The 16,986-nt window shown below is 34.8% G+C and overlaps 1 protein-coding gene and 1 pseudogene across 1 annotated transcript in view; one reads left to right on the forward strand and one right to left on the reverse strand.

Annotated features, from left to right (window-relative positions):
- Positions 1 to 16,986, forward strand: part of LOC106735969 (neurobeachin-like) — a 176,659-nt gene that overhangs the window by 136,700 nt on the left and 22,973 nt on the right. Inside the window, 2 exon segments of the mRNA XM_014591546.1 lie at positions 13,482 to 13,502; positions 13,504 to 13,585. Coding sequence (XP_014447032.1) covers positions 13,482 to 13,502; positions 13,504 to 13,585 — 103 coding nt within the window.
- LOC106735974 (60S ribosomal protein L26-like) lies at positions 8,649 to 9,097 on the reverse strand (annotated as a pseudogene).

Below are 16,986 nucleotides of genomic sequence, written 5' to 3' on the forward strand. Positions count from 1 at the left end.
TGTCTCTCTCTGTCGGTCTGGCGAGCGCACGCACCCTATAGCAAAAAACCTCTCAAAAAAAAATTAGTTTTTCGGGAACCAGCAGTTAGCGTAATGGCTATGTCGCTGGACTCCCACGTAGTCGACCGCGGTTCGTGTCCTGGACCCGGTGGCTTAAAACTCACGCTGGGCGCGTGTGCGTGCATGCCCAAGATCCCGAGAGGAGAATGGAGGAGAAAGGATTGCTGCGTGACCATCCCCCCTGGGGGGTGATTTCTCACTTTCTGTCTCTCTGTCTCTCTCTGTCTGTCTGGCGAGCGCATGCGCCCTATAGTGAAAATCTCTCCAAAAAAAAAAAAAAATTAGTTTTTCTTCTCTAATAATAGTATATACACACACACACACACACACAACACACACACACACACGCATTAAATACACATTCTGTGTCTGTATTTTATTTCAGACAATGTTTTATAACCAATTTAGTAAATTAAAAAAACTGTCAAACAAGCAAATTAGAACATTGATAAGTGCCAGTGGTACATTCCTTTTAGAAATATGAAGAAAGTGAATGAAATATAACTGAATAAGCTATAACTTGAAAAAATATTTTAAGTGCTTTTAGAAGTCAAATTAATAATTATATTTTATTTATAAGAACAGCAATTTCCATAAAAGAAGCTGTCGTCATAAACAGCTGATTTTTTACTTCTTTGGTAGGAAAGCATTCCCATGTCATTTTTTAAGTAGTTGGATTGAAAGTATATAATGAAAGGTTTAAAAATATAAGTTTAATGGGCACTTTTTCCTTAACTGAATGGAAATATGTTCAGACAAAAGACTTTCATGTCACTTACAAATTTACAGGGAAATCTGGAGGTTGGGGAGGAAGAAGGGTTGGAAAACATATTTCACAGAAGTGGGGGGTAGAATGTGAATCTCTTGTCAGTGGGAAATGATATACATTTTACATTTACCTTTTTTTGGGTGGGGGATAGAGTCTTTTGCCGTAGGGTATGTGCACTTGCTGTGGAGAGAGACAGACAGTGAGAGAAAAAGTGAGAAATCAACCCCTTCAGGGGGCTGGCATTCCCACAATCCCTGCTCCTCCATTCTCCTCTGGGATCTTGGGCATGCATGCACATGTAGGTGGCACGAGTCCAGGTCTTGAACTGCATTTGACCATGTGGAAGTCCAGTGATGTCACTTCTATGTCATATGCTGGCCCCAAGATTTACATCCTTCTTTTTGAGATACGAAATCCCAGTAATTGGGAATAAGGGAATTTCCCATAGAACCTATAGGAAAGTATTACAGTATATAGGAAGAAATCTGTATCCTTGACTAGGGGAAAGATGACTTATAAAATCACCTACTAACTGATTCAGAAGAAAATTTTGATAAAGTGAAAAAAAGTTATCCTTTATGAAATAGACCAGAATACTATAAAGCTGGCATTAAGAGACTATCAGAATTTAGATATGATCACCAAAATCTATATTTTTGACTAGCATATTAGATTCTGAAATAAAAATTCCTCCAGAAGGGAAACAAAAACAGAATACTTTTCTGTCTTTTAGGTAATTGTTAGTTGAATTAAAAATAGCATATATATTCCTTATTTTGGATTTACTGGAGAAAGTAAAAATAAAAAATATAATGCACATAGGAAAATACAAAAGACAAAAGAATGGGAATAGAATCATAAATCAATGCTTAGTGTAAAGTAAACATAGCCTACAAACTAGTTAACATAGACTGTTGAAAGAGAAAACTCACATATTCACTCTGAAATACATAATAAGTATCTCATTTAAAATGAAGTCATAAATAATTATAGGTTTTTTTTTTTTTTGGTCTTCTGTGGTTTTGGAGTTTCTTTCTTTTTAATATAAGATTTAAAGTGTGGGGTGTGGGTATTCTCTCTTATGTAGAATACTGGGCCGATAATTTTTAATATGAAAGCACATTTTCCTTTCTGGCTAGAAAAAAATCATTTTAATTAAACTGCATAGAAACTGTACAAAATAGTTCACTGTGTTTGTCATATTTTCTTTAGGAAGTAGGTTGCATCCTTAATAACCTATTCCAAAATGTCCCCTAAAATTTTGATTTGGTTTTTGGATTGGAGGTCCCCATACAACTATTTATTTTTACTTACTTCATAGATGTTTTAGTATTTTTCTACAGGAAGAATCAGGACATGTTGCATGACTAGAGGGATGAATTTTCTATAGCATCAGCTGCTCTGATTCTTTCATTAAGAAGTTTAAGTAGAGTCTTCATTTGTGAAATTCGAGAGCTGCTTAAAGTATGGGTACAGGGACCAGCAGATGGTGAAATGGTTACATCGCTGGACTAACACATTGACTGTGGATTGAGTTCCAGACCCAGTGGCTTAAAACTCACACTAGACTCATGTGCATGCATACCTAAGATCCCAAGAGGAGAATGGAGGAGAAGTGATTGCAGTGTGGCCATCCCCTCTAGGGGATGATTTCTCGCTTTCTGTCTCTCTGTCTCTCTCTGTTTCTTCGACAAGTGCACGCTCTGTATAGCAAAAATCTCTCTTGCTTAAAAAAAAAAATATATTGATACAGATGCTTGTCTATTCGTACTGTGCAATTTTCACAACTCTCTTTTCAGTAGTTGCCCGATACATAGGCAAAGTATTTTTAAATTATTTTCTGGAGAGAGCTGAGGAGTAGGGTACTGTATTAAGGTTTTTGAATTAAAATTACTCGGTTTCATATGCATATTATATGGGCAACCTTGGTCTTTGTAGTTCATTGCCTTACCTAGGTGGAATCTTCAAAAAGTTAATGAAAAAGTAGAATTATGTATGAGTTTGTTTTGGTTCAAAAAAAAAAAAAAAATTGAAGTCCATGGGGCCAGATGATGGCACAGAGTAGTAATCTAATGCTTTGTGAGGCTGATTCATATGAAAGTTCCCAATTCCCAATTTGTATCCGGACACCTTCCTGAATATACTAGGAATATACATGCCCGGGATCTGCAGCTAACTGAGGCCAGAATCTGAGGCTAATTGAGGCCAGGATTGTAGCGTGGGGATTCTGTTGGGAATGCCTTTGTCTTGTTGCTCTTTCTGTCATGGAAGAAGTAAATAGAAACATTTTGAAATCCATTCATGCTTTTTTATACTAAACATTTTTCTACGAACTCTTTTGAAGACTGTGCATATTATTTATACAGGTTATATCATTGAGGATCTCTGTATTGATACCCTTAGACCCAACATTTGGAAACATTAAAATCCTTCACAGGATTGCTTTGAAATTTTTTGAGGGATAGGATTTGGGGTCTTGAGTGTGGCTTATTTATCTGATGGGAAAAGAAGGTTGAGACCTTGTCTGATGGAGGTTGTCAGCAAAGTCTGTGTTTTAACCCATAAGCTCTAGTTTTTTTTACAAGGTAGCTCGAACTTAAGTTGTAGAGCAGGTCACAATTAGGCTCATATGGAAGAAGAAACTTGCTGAGGAGTAAGAGTGTCCTTTTTGATGGTATAGCTAGCTCAAAGCTGATTTAGGTATTTGTCATGTACCTCTGATAACTCGGAAAACCAAGTGCATTAGTTAATACATCTTTTATGTAGTTGAAGACCTCATTGTTAATTAGGTTTAGGAATGCACGGAATTTTAGTAGACTGATATCAGTAGTCAGGAAACCAAGGATAAGTTCAGCACTGATTGGGTCCTGTGAAATGAATGTGTAAATCAAATATGAGATACATATATGTATTTGGTGCCAGATATTTTTGGCATGGGACACAGGATTTGGTACTGTTAATATCTTATGTGGTAGCCCCTTCCAGCAAGTCCCAGTAGAACTTCAATGAGGATTCAACATCAGATTGAATATTGTAGATCTTGATTTTGATCTTCTGAGTTTATCAATAGAGCTTATTATACTTGTAAAGGAACTGCCAGTTTAAAACCTCTAATGAAATAGGGAACCAGCAGTTGGCATAATGGCTATGTCGCTGGACTCCCACGTAGTCGACCGCAGTTCGCGTCCTGGACCCGGTGGCTTAAAACTCACGCTGGGTGCGTGCCCAAGATCCCGAGAGGAGAATGGAGGAGAAGGGATTGCGGCGTGATCATTCCCCCTGGGAGGTGATTTCTCGCTTTCTGTCTCTCTGTCTATCTCTGTCTGTCTGGCGAGTCCACGCGCCCTATAGCGAAAAACCTCTCAAAAAAAAAAAAAAAAACCTCTAATGAAATATATACATACATACACATACATACACACATAAATGCCTTGTAGGTGGAGTGCTGTTAGGGTGTTGAAGAAGTAACTTTTGTATCACCCTTAGTAATTTATTGGAGAATAGAAGAAGTCCTGTTTTCTTTAGTAGGGGCAAAGTATCTCATCACAGTTGTGGGTATGTGATTATTAAAGTCCAATTTCTCTTTAAATCCTAGATATTTATTATTTTTGAATTCCATTTTGACATTTGTATTTGTTTTTGTGGTAAAAATATTATTGAATTTGACCTGATCCTGATTCTTCCTTTGCAGTTTTTCTTTATTAGTGGGTAAGGTTGCTTTAACTTAGAGAAGAATTCAATTCTAAAGTTTTTATGATGGTTTCTGAGGTTGCACTTAGAATGGTGGTAGGCAGGAATATAATGTGGAGGATGGAAATATCTCTGTCATTGCAGTCACAGAGGCAAACTAGCTGCTGTGATATTGAAAAAGTACTATAATAAGCAATTGAGTATTGTTTGTTTTCTATAATCTGCAGTAGTATACTCCAAATAAGTATTTAATTTTTCAAGGCAAAAGAAGATAACAGATTTAACATAATCAGGAAAACTTGATACAAGAATTGTGGAAAGACCTTGTATAGGAGAGAGATAAGGTTTTGTGATGACATCCAGTAAGATGTTATGCGTGTTGAGCTGTGGTAATATTTTACCAATGTTTACTGTTAGATATAGCCATATGTGAGTAAGTGTTATATTTGTCAAATTATTTTGGCTGGTGGCATTATGAATAGTTTCTTCTTAGGAAAATGCAGGGTATTGCTCTGGGGGAACTTAGAATTTGGTATTTCCAGAGTGTGCGACTCAAGTATACTGCAGTATTTGATATAAAGGATAAATAAGAATTAGATGTTAATTTGACAAGGACAATAGAATAAATCTCTGACCTGCACAATAGTATGCATGGGCTGGCAAGTTGCTTGGTGGTTAAGGGTGCTGGATTCCCACATGGCCGACTGTGGTACAAGTCCCGGACCTGGCGGCTTGCTCGTTCTCTCTCTTCTCTCTTTCTCACATTCTATCCCTTCTCTGGTCAAATTGAAATAAATAAATGAATGAATAAATAAAGTTAATTAAAATAATTAAAAAACACTTTGCATTTCCTTCCACATTTAAAAATAAACAAACAAATAAATAAAAAGTCTGCTTATATTAGTTAGTATAGGCTAGTGATATCAAAATAACCCTGAAATCTTGGCACTTTTTGTAATAACAGTTTATATATTGTTCATGTGACCAAGTATATTTTACCCAAGAATTAATTCTAGGGTGTTTGGATCCTATTATTGTATTTTAGAATAGGCTGTAGTTGCTGCATGAGAGGAAGAGAATGGCTAGAGAATTACATTAGGTCACTGGGAAAGTTATTATGTATTTTTCTATGCAAAAATGTGCCATGACTTTCCTAATGACCTATTACATTAACTTTTCACTATTGGAACCTATAAAAAACTTCTATATTTATTTTGTTGATTTAGTTACATGACTAACTGTAAGAAAGATTGGGAATATAATCTTCTGTATACATAAGAAATATGATTTTTTTTTTTTTTGGAGAGGTTTCTATAGGGCGCGTGTGCTCGCCAGACAGACAGAGAGACAGAGAGACAGAAAGCGAGAAATCACCCCCCAGAGGGGATGGTCATGCCGCAATCCCTTCTCCTCCATTCTCCTCTTGGGATCTTGGGCACGCACGAACACGCGCCCGGCGTGAGTTTTAAGCCACAGGGTCCAGGACACGAACTGCGGTTGACTACGTGGGAGTCCAGCGACATAGCCATTACGCTAACTGCTGGTTCCCAAGAAATATGATTTTTTGTCAGAGGTGCAAAAGCACTTTGTTGGACAAAGAAAAGCCATATATTGAAATCCTTGACCTAAATCTCCAAACTTATACAAAAATTAGCTAAAAAATGAAGTCTAATTATAAAACATGAAACTATAAAACTTTTAGAGAAAAAACATAGGAGGAAATCCATGTGATCTTTGTTAGGCAATCTTTAAATGTGACACCAAAAGCATAATTTATAAAAGAAAAAACCTGATAAATGTTGGTTTGATTTCACCATTGTCTTAGAAAAGATGCAGTGAAAAGACTTGCGATAGACTGGAAGAAAATACTAGAAAAATCTCCTTTTGACAAAAAATTTATATTAAGACTATATAAAGGTCTCTCATCTCTCAACAGTAAGTAAATAATCCTGTTTTTTTTTTTTTTTTAAATGATAGAAGGGGACTAGCAGGTAGCGTGAAGGTTAAGGCAGCTAGATCCCACGTGGCCAACTCCACAGTTTGAGTCTCAGACCCAGAGACTTGAAAATCAGACTGGGGAAGGTGTGTGCATGTCCAAAATTCCAGAATTGAGGAAGAAGGAATTTCAATGTGTCCATCCCCCCCGCAGGGGTGATTTCTCCTTTCCTCTCTCTCTCTGTCTCTCTCTCTCTTTCTCTCTCTCTCTGTCTCTCTCTCTCTCTGTGTGTGTTTTCAGCAAGTGCATGTACCCTATGGCAAAAATCTAAAAAAAAAAAATAATAATAAAATGAAATAAAATACAAATGGTCAAAGGATCTGAACAGACATTTTACTGGAGAGAATAAAAATATGTCAAAATAGTTCATAAAAAGATGTCCACTATTAGACTATAGGCGAATATATAATGAAACCACTATGAGATATCATTACATCATGACATATCTAGTAGAATGGCCAAAACAAATACTTGGGATGCCAAATGCCGCCTAGGATGTGCAGAGCAGCTGGAATACATTACTTATGGGATTACCCAGCAGTACAGCCTCTCTGAAATACAATTTTGGCAGTGTATTTAATGTTAAGTATGCACTTATAATTTATCCTTTATACTCTCAATATATATTTATGAGAAAAAAATGAAAACCTTGATACAAAAACTTGTGTGAAGATTTTTTTTTTTACTAATAATAGTCCTATTAACAGTTGCCATACTATAACCCAGATACCTTTTATAGCTGAATGGATCACAAATTGGTACGTGATTCATATCATGGAATACTACTCATCAATTTAAAGAAATGAGTTCTTGATATGTATATCTATTTGGATGAATCTCAAAGGCAATATGCTGAGATCAAGAAGAGAGTCTCACAAGGTTATATACTATATGATTCCATTTATATGAAATTCTTAAAAGGTCAAAACTGTGGCAATGGAGAAGAGTTAGAAAGTTACCCAGCATGATGGGCATTGAGACAGTGGGGTGATAAAGTTATAAAGGGAGTGAGTTTCTGATGGGATGGAACTGGTCTGTGTCTTGAGTGTGGTAGTACTTTACGATAATCTATGTATCTGTTAACATTTCAGAACGGTACACCAAACGGTTTAGAGGGAGGCATGGATAGATTAGTTTTACTACATGATCAGTTATAAACTAAAACTAAATATAAAAAAGAATATAAAAACCTGAGCATGTGTAAAACCTAACATCAAGTAATTATTTCAGCTTTCTGTGTTGTGAGCTGTTTTTCTATTTGTTTTCTTATATTTGCTAATTTCAGCACATTTAGGATTTTTTTTTTAATCCTGTTTTTGTTCAGTAGGTTCTGGGCTTAGCTGTAAGTTGAGCCAGCACCTAGATAATGGATTGACCCATTTGGATTTCATCTGTAGCATGTTTTGACCTTGAAGACATTAGCATATAGTAACTATCACCCATGTGTAATTATAACCTTTTTTTTTAATCCAGTTTTGAACTTTTTAGGGTCTCTGTAGGTGTTAGAAAGTTACATTATTTAACTTCTAAAATATTCATGTAATTTAGCCTGTGCTTATGACAGGTTGCCATTTATTGGCTCGACTGTTTTTTCTATGTTCTTCTATGCAAAAATTTGTCATGACTTTTCTGATAATTGAGGTCCAGGAAGTTTTCACAAACTGACTAGGACATTTTGTGCATTGTAGGGGGTAGTATGTATCTTGGGATAAACTGTGAGAGTTATTTATTTTGTATTTGCATGATTTAGTAAATATCAAGTGTTTTTAGTAAATATATGAAAGGAGCATATAAAAAGCTGTATTCTCAAACTGTAAATTCTGTTAATACTATGTACTAATTTTAATTCATTTATAGTTGCAAATTTAAAATTCTGTTTATAAGACAAATTGATACAGTTGATCACAATTTTTTTTTTTTTTTTTGGAGAGGTTTTCGCTACGGGGCATGTTCGCTTTCCAGACAGAGAGAGACAGAAAGACAGAAAGCGAGAAATCACCCCCCAGGGGGGATGGTCACGCTGCAATCCCTTCTCCTCCATTCTCCTCTCGGGATCTTGGGCACGCATGCACACGCGCCCACCGTGAGGTTTTTTTTTTTTTTTCATTTTAGCAGTTTTTAATAAGAACGGCATATAAGATTATTTTACTCCTGCATCTTCTCAATCGTTTCTTCCTTATATTTGCCCTTTTCCTTTCCTACTTGGCGAGACTTGGCTTTCCGTTCAAGGATCTTTTTGCGGTCTTTGTCCAGCTTTAGTCTGGTGCTAACCACCTTGCTGAGGTGAATCCCCACGTGGACCGTTGTGCCATTAGCCTTTCCCGCTGCACCCGCTCAATATAAATGACATATTTCTTCCTGTAAACTTGGACCACTTTGCCAATTTGCTGACCTTTATAGTGTCCTCGCACAACCTGAACTTCATCATCCTTTCGGATGGGCATAGATCGCACGTTGTACTTCTGCCTCAGCTCTTTGGAAAGGGGGGAAGACATTATTTTCCTTCGGATGTGGGAAGGTGCATTGAAATGCCTTTTACGGTTCTTGCTTTGGTCAGAAGTTAGGAAAGGATTGAACTTCATTTTGGCCGCTGCAGCTCTGGCGATGGCCGCGCAAGAGAAAGCCCCGCCGTGAGTTTTAAGCCACCGGGTCCGGGACGCGAACCGCAGTCGACTATATGGGAGTCCAGCAACATAGCTATTACGCTAACTGCTGGTCCCCAGTTGATAACAATTTTTTATTCTTTATTTACACTATAGTGTATTTTTCTGAAATAAGGCTGATAAAATATAAAAATCTAAATCTGTTACAAAACATAGGGCATTATAAATGTATAATAGCTTAACTGTAAGTAGAGCCTCTAAAGAATACTCTTAAATATCCATGACAGTAGTAGTAATTAAATTTATAAATTTTGTCTGCTTCTTTATTAGGCTGAAGGAAAAGGTAGGAATTACTAAGGAGGTATTTTATGACGAGGGACAGTGATTAGTGATTCCATGTGTCGCTCTCTGTATTCCATCTGTCCTGCATTTTACTCTGTTGCATTTCACTATTTTTCTTATTTGACTCTGCAGATGAATGTATTTTACTTACTTTGGCATGTCTTGTAACATCACTTGATGTCTGCACTGATGAATGTGCCTGTGTGTGTGTCAGGCTTCATTGAGTATATAGACAGTGGTCTTCTCTGAGAGCACATTGTTAGGAATACATTGTCTAACAGTGATTGCTGGATGAATTGAAGTTAGAAACTTTTGGTTTAAACCTTTCAATTTTTTACTCTAAAGGATGTTATATTCTAACTTTGAGATTTGAGGGGTGTGAAATTATCTTGGATAGTTGAGTCGATTTTGTTTACAGGTTTATTTCTACTATACTCACTTGTTTAGGAAGAATTTTGTAGTGAAGTAGAATAAAGATTATAGTATTAGATATTTTACATGATTTTAACCATCTTTTGAAAGAGTTCAATATTGAATTTGGCTGCTTAAGAGATGAAACCTCCAGAAAGTGTCAAATATTTCCCCCTTTTATTTAGACCTTAAATCTTCTTTGAAACTTCATTTACGTCTGAGTTTATTCTGACCATTACTTTGCCATTAATATTTCTAAAGAGATTAAACACATGCTTTTAAAGGTGGGAGGAGGTATTGGATCTCAGGCAGAATATTTAATTTTTACATTAGTTAGTCCCATTCCTCTTAAGAGGCTTTTTATTCTAGCTATGGTATTCCGCTTGTTTCAGTACAAAGTCAATGTAACAGCTAGTTTCTGTCTTCTAAGGGCTGCCTTTTAAGTGAACATAGTTTATATATTTTGTTAATCTTTTAGGTTATAAACTGTATCTTTAGGATATAGAGCATCTTTAAGTAATAAAAGTTAGCTCAAAGATAATAAAACTTTTGGGCCACATTACATGACTTATTTTAGAAACTTAAATAATGGACACGTTGAAATGGATTGAGTTATAGTAAAATCAAGTGAAAATCTATTTTTATATAAATTCTAAGGAAATTAAAGGTAGCATTTATGTTTTTATTAGAAACAAATTAGTTATGTAGATATATAATTACTAATATTCTCAGGTATTTGTGGGCCAAGACTGTTGATATTCCTAATAATATGGACCAGAAAGCTCTGGAGAAATAATATGCTAAGTCACTTAGATGTATTATATTATTTCTTTCATTTTTCTTTTCTTTATTTTTTTGCTAAGTGCTAGCTCTTTACAGCTTGATACTTGACATAAATATTATTTCCTTAATTGAAGCTGATTGATAATTGAAAGATGGTAATTATTTTTAAGAAACGCACAATAGATCATTAGTGTCATTTTTATAAGGAGGAGACAGGATTAAAAACCCTTAATCATTCTTAAAGTAGAAGTGGTACAGAACGCGATGTGTTATAGTTTGTCTGTTGGAAAGTTTAGCAATATTATATCATCAGTACACTTTTTATTTATCAAGTAAAAGATTCTGAACATCTACTCGTAGGTATTGCTATACTTTTCAAGAGAATGTTCTGTGTTGTATGTTTCAGCTGACACAGATACTTGCTTTTTTGGTTTATCCTATATATTTAGATCCTCTACAGATGAACTGTGTTCTAGACAGGAAGTGGTATGTAGGAGATATAGGAATGGGCTGAAGTATCCTTTATATTTGCCTTTGTATCTAGGGGAGTTGGAAATAGGCAAGAATGGAGAGAAATTTTGTATGGCAGTACACAGAATTTTGCAAGTATATTGTGAGCCCTGCAGCAATCCGATGCATTTTAGTTACTGGTAAGTTTGTTAAATTATGTTTGAAAATGTACCTCTTCGAAGATGGCCATCTATTTACTATTACGTCCACCATGTCAAATATACCTTATTTTAAAGATATTTTAAAAAGATATGGTATTGCAATTGCATTGGGTTTTAGGTATAAATGAAAACACTTTTTTTTTTTAGTGAATACATGTGACTTTTCAATTGTGGTCATGGTTAATATTGAAGTGAATTAACACTTTATGGGTAGCACAGTCATGTGCTAAGATTCTGGGATAATAATAGATAATAATAGATATTTCTATTTTTAGGCTGGAACTCTACTGTATTTAGAGATCTGAGTTAATTTATTAGATGCTTGAGAATGAGTAATCCTTTTGACATAAAAGAATAAGTAAATCCATGGCATCCTTGTCATTTTAGGAGGGTGATTTATTATAAGAAATACTTTTTGCCTTTTCTTCTTGGACTGTAGGGACCACAGTGAGATATCTGTAGTTTTTAATTTTCAGGGTGCTGATGTTTAGAAATCCACTTTCCCCATAAATCACTAACTCAGATGTAGGTATGAATTCCCTGAACAGATAAGGAAATTTTATATCTATGCAGTAGTTTTCTTTTTTCTTTTAGAATACTTAGGCAGAAGTGTTATATGTAATATAATATTTAAATAATTATTTCTGAAGTTTTACCTTGACTATTTATTCAATTGACTTAAAATGGGCTAGATTGCTTAATAGCTGTGCTTCTTAATGGAAACTTTTAAAAAATCCCAGGGGATTCCTTGGTAGTAGTACTTTTTCTTGTAAAGGTCTACCTTTTACTTAAGGATAGAGTAAAAGAATATCATTGATTTGTAATATTAGTTTACATGTTTTTGTGACTTAAGGCTATTGGGCCAGTTAATATAATTGAATTATAATTTCCTGTAGTGAAGGACTTTATTTCTGTATACTATATTTTTTCTAGCTAATATTATGTAGTCCATTAAACTAGCAATTTTTATAATAATGATAATTTTGCTATTGGTTCTAATATGAGAACATTTATGATATGAACAAATACAGCCACATCATCAGCGAAAGATATTTCATTTGAAACCAGAAGAGCTGAATTAATTCAGATTAGAATAACTGAAAATTTCTTTTGGATTTTAATAGTTTTCAAGTTTTCCACATGGATCAATTTTTTTAAAATACTTGTAAGAATGAATTTTTAGACATTTAAAATATGTTTAGAAATTCATGGTTTTACTCTTTCTTGTGGATATAAATAGATAATCTATGTTATAAATAGATATTATTTAATTCCTGATAATTCTACTTTATACTACTTATTATAAACTACATGAAACACAAGAAATTGAGGAATATGTATTTTCATTGTCAGGAGTATTTCATCAGTGCTGCTGGTTTAAAATTCTTATATGTGAATTTGTGAAGTAATACACTATCAAAACTTAATTCAATGCAATAATTTATTTTGTTTCTTCATTCATTCATGAATTCAGCAGACATATCAGGTGTTTAATCTCTGTCTGCCATATATCTGCGTACCTTTGTGTGTTTGTGTATACATTGTGTTGTTAGTTGCCACTTTTTATTTCAGTCTTACATAACTCATTTCTCTTATGTGTTCTCACGTGCTTTTCTGAGGGCATACATGGACATATGTGACATGTTTTATATTTCCCTGTATTTTTTGAACAAAATGTTTTTGAAAATAGGTCTAAGTAAAAAGTTCATGTGAAAATAGGTGTTTTCTTCCGAAGTAATATCGTGTACATAATTTAAAGCCTCTATGGTAGCTTGGTATTCAAAATAATATTATAATACAGTCTTTATTACAGAAAAGTGACTCATGCTTGTGTTTCTTATATTAGATTTACACGAAGCAGGAAATATACATATTTATTTAAATAAACTTTGATATTTTACCTTGGACTTTAAAAAAACTATACTGTTATGATTCAGTTTATTATATTTGATTTGAAAAAGATAAAACTAATTTTTTTCATGCTTAAGGAAAGAAACATTCTTATATAATATATAATACTCATTGTCAGCAAAATAGAGGTTAGATTTGATATATGGTTGTTATCTTTTGGCATAACAAAATATCAAATAGGAAAACGGTGGTTATAATAAATGGTTGATGATTGCATAATGAAATTATCTGTACTTTACATGCAGTGCTACTCTTTTGGCGTTCCTGACTATTTAAAAGTTCAGTAGCCATGCAAGAACAGATGCTGGGAGGAAAAGGCTTTTTAGTCATTGGCTACTTACTTGAAAAGGTAAGTGACATGTATTGATTGTTCTTTGTATAGCCTTCACTGTTGGACAGCTGATAATCACTGTCTTTTGTCTGTAGTTTCATTTCCCATTGCAATGATCATATTGTTTGCTAATGATCAAATATTTTTCCATTATACGCTTAGATATAAGTATATTCAGCTGGGTATTAGTGTACATATGCGTTTTGAGTGAAAGTAGACATTAGAGAAAAATTCTCTCATCTACTTCTCATTCAAATCATAAGTATTATTTTTTTCTAGTTGTTCCTCTGCTATTTTACATTCAAAATAGGTTTCTTAAAAGTCTTATTGTTTGTTTAGCTTAAATAGGTTTACATTTTAGTGTTTTCTGTTTTTCAATTATTTCAATATAATGTCAAAATTTTATTTTGTAGTAAAACTACAGTTTTGTGCTCATTGTTGCTGCTTTTAATGTTTTTTTTTTTTGAGAGGTTTTTTCGCTATAGGGCACGTACGCTCACCAGAGAGACAGAGAGACATAGAGACAGAAAGCGAGAAATCACCCCCCAAGGTGGGATGGTCACGCAGCAATCCCTTCTCCTCCATTCTCCTCTCGGGATCTTGGGCACGCACGCACACGCGCCCGGTGTGAGTTTTAAGCCACCGGGTCCGGGACACGAACCGCGGTCGACTACGTGGGAGTCCAGCGACATAGCCACTGCGCTAACTGCTGGGTCCCATCTTTTAATGTATTTTAAGTAGCTTTTTCTAATTATTTCAGAGCATAAACACTACAAATTAGATGGGTTTAGTTTTTCCCATTTTGTGTACGTTTTGTTTCTTTTTGTAAAATTACCTCCTTTGCTTTAGTCATAAGTGTACTTTCATGGTAATGAATGCTAAATTTCTGATTGTGGTCTCATAAGATTTTGGTTCTATCATGTGAGTCCTTTTAAAAGTTAAAGTTCTATTTTATGAATAAAAATGTTTATAAAGAATATCCTCATTGTCACTCTTAAACCTCTTTTTATCAGTTAACTCTTTAATATGTAGCAGGCCTGAAAATAAAACTATTTGAGAAATAATAGTACAGGGACCAGCAGTTAGCATAATGGCTATGTTGCTGAACTCCCATGTAGTTGACTGTGGTTCGAGTCCCAGACCTGGTGGCTTAAACTCACTCCAGGCACGTGTGCTTGTGTGCCCAAGATTCCAAGAGGAGAATGGAGGAGAAGGGATTGCGGCGTGACCATACCTCCTATGGGGTGATTTCTCACTTTCTGTCTCTCTCTGTCTTTCTGGCGAGCTCACACGCCCTATAGCAAAAACCTTTCCATAAAAAGAGAAATAATAGTAGTACAGCTAAGAGGAATAAACCTCTTTTTATCTTGGGAAAGAAAATTGATAAGACTATTGGAAGTAGTTTTTATTTTACTTCCAATTTTTTTTTTAATGAGATTTTTGCTTTAGGATGTGAGTGCTCGCCAGAGAGAGAGAGAGAGAGAGAGAGAGTGAGAGGGAAGGTGAGAAGTCATCCCCTACGGGGGTTGGCCACAGTGCAGTCACTTCTCCTCTATTCTCCTGGAATCTTGGGCACAGGCGCCTGACATGAGTTTCAAGGAACTGGTCTGAAACTCCAGATCTTGCAGCCATGTGAGAGTCCAGCAATGTAACTGCTCTGCCATCTGGTCCTGGCTTCCAATTGTTTTACATTTGAAATACTTGTAACCTGTCTTTTCTTTGGAGTAAGTGCTGTTCTTTCTTTAAGGATTGGTGATTGAGAAGTAGTAGATTATTAAGTAGATCAGTCTTAGTAGTATTTTGTGTGTGTGTGCATCTGTATTTTTTAATAGTTTTTAAAAAGTTTGTTTCTTCCATGAAAAAGAAAGAGAAAGAAAAAAACAGGCAGGCATCCCCAACAGATCCATGGAACCCCCAACAATGTCTTCACAGTGTAATTAACCCCATTCTCACCAATCCAGATCATGGACACATGTGCCAGATGGTCCTAGAATGCTCACCTAGGACCTTCCTTATGTGGATCCAGTTACGTTACCACCAACTGGCCCTGGTTGTTTTTTTGTTTTGTTTTGTTTTGTTTTTGTGATAGAATATTATTTTTCAATATCTAAAGTCTTAAGAATTTAGGTAAGTTTAAGGACCAGCAGTTGGCGTAATGGCAATGTCGCTGGACTACCATGTAGTCAACCACAGTCCCAGACCCAGTGGCTTAAACTCGTGCCAGCTGCATGTATGTGTGTGTGTGTGTGTGTGTGTGTGTGCCCAAGGTCCTGAGAGGAGAATGGAGGAGAAGGGATTGCGGTGTGGCCATCCCCTCCAGGGTGGAGATTTCTCACTTTCTGTCTCTCTCTCTCTGTCTTTCTGGCAAGTGCATGCACCCTATAGCAAAAACATCTCCAAAAAAAGAAAAAAAAAAAAGAAAGAATTTAGGTGAGTGTAGAGGATAGATGATAGGCTACATTTTATATGAATTATAATATGAAATGCCTTTGTCAGTTTACTGTGCATGACAGGACTTCTTTAATACTCTTCATTTATATACTGAAGATTTGTCAACATAACTCTAAAGTGAACGTTCTTTTACACTTAAAAGTTAGGTTAAAATTAGAAATATTTTAAAGTCTTCAAATATAAAGATATATTAAGTTCTTTCCCTTTTTAAAAATTAACATTGTTAAAATTATAAATCCAGTTTAGCAGGTGTGATTGTATCGTGATTTTAATTTGTACTGCTTTTTTAGATTTTTTAAATAAGATTGGATATATTTCTATATTTATTTATTGGGCATTTATTTTTTTTATTCCATGATGTGGTTGTTTTATGACCAAGTATCTTGCCTATATCCTACCCAAAAGGTACCTGTATTTTTGTTTCTATGAGTTTGCTATTACAGATACTTTATGTAAGTAGAATTATACAGTATTTTCATTTTGTTTTTGATATATTTTGTTTAACATATTTTTTTCAAGGTTCATCCATGTTATTGCATGTCTAAGAACTTTATTCCTCTTTGTGGCTGAATAATATTTAATTGCTTGTATGTACCCCATCAATACCACATTATCGATGTAGACATTAGTCTATAGACATTTATTTTCCTTCATTTGACTGTTATAAACAATTCTGTTATTAATATTTATGAATATAGTTTTTCATGGACCTGGTTTTATTTCTCTTGAGTTAGATGCTTAGATGTGAATTTGCTGGGCCTGTGAGGAACTGCCATTGTTTTCCAAAGTGAATTAACCATTTTACATTTCCATATATAGTATTTGAGGGTTCTAATCTTTCCACAGCCTTGCTAATATTTGTTTTATATGTCTTTTTAATTCTAGCACTCCAGATTTTTTTAATTGCTACGGGATGCTCACCAGAGAGAGACAGAGTTAGACAACATAGAGAAAGAGAAGAAGAATGT

Source organism: Tupaia chinensis, unplaced genomic scaffold (genome assembly GCF_000334495.1).
Source record: "Tupaia chinensis unplaced genomic scaffold, TupChi_1.0 Scaffold000597_1, whole genome shotgun sequence".
NCBI lineage: Eukaryota > Metazoa > Chordata > Mammalia > Scandentia > Tupaiidae > Tupaia > Tupaia belangeri.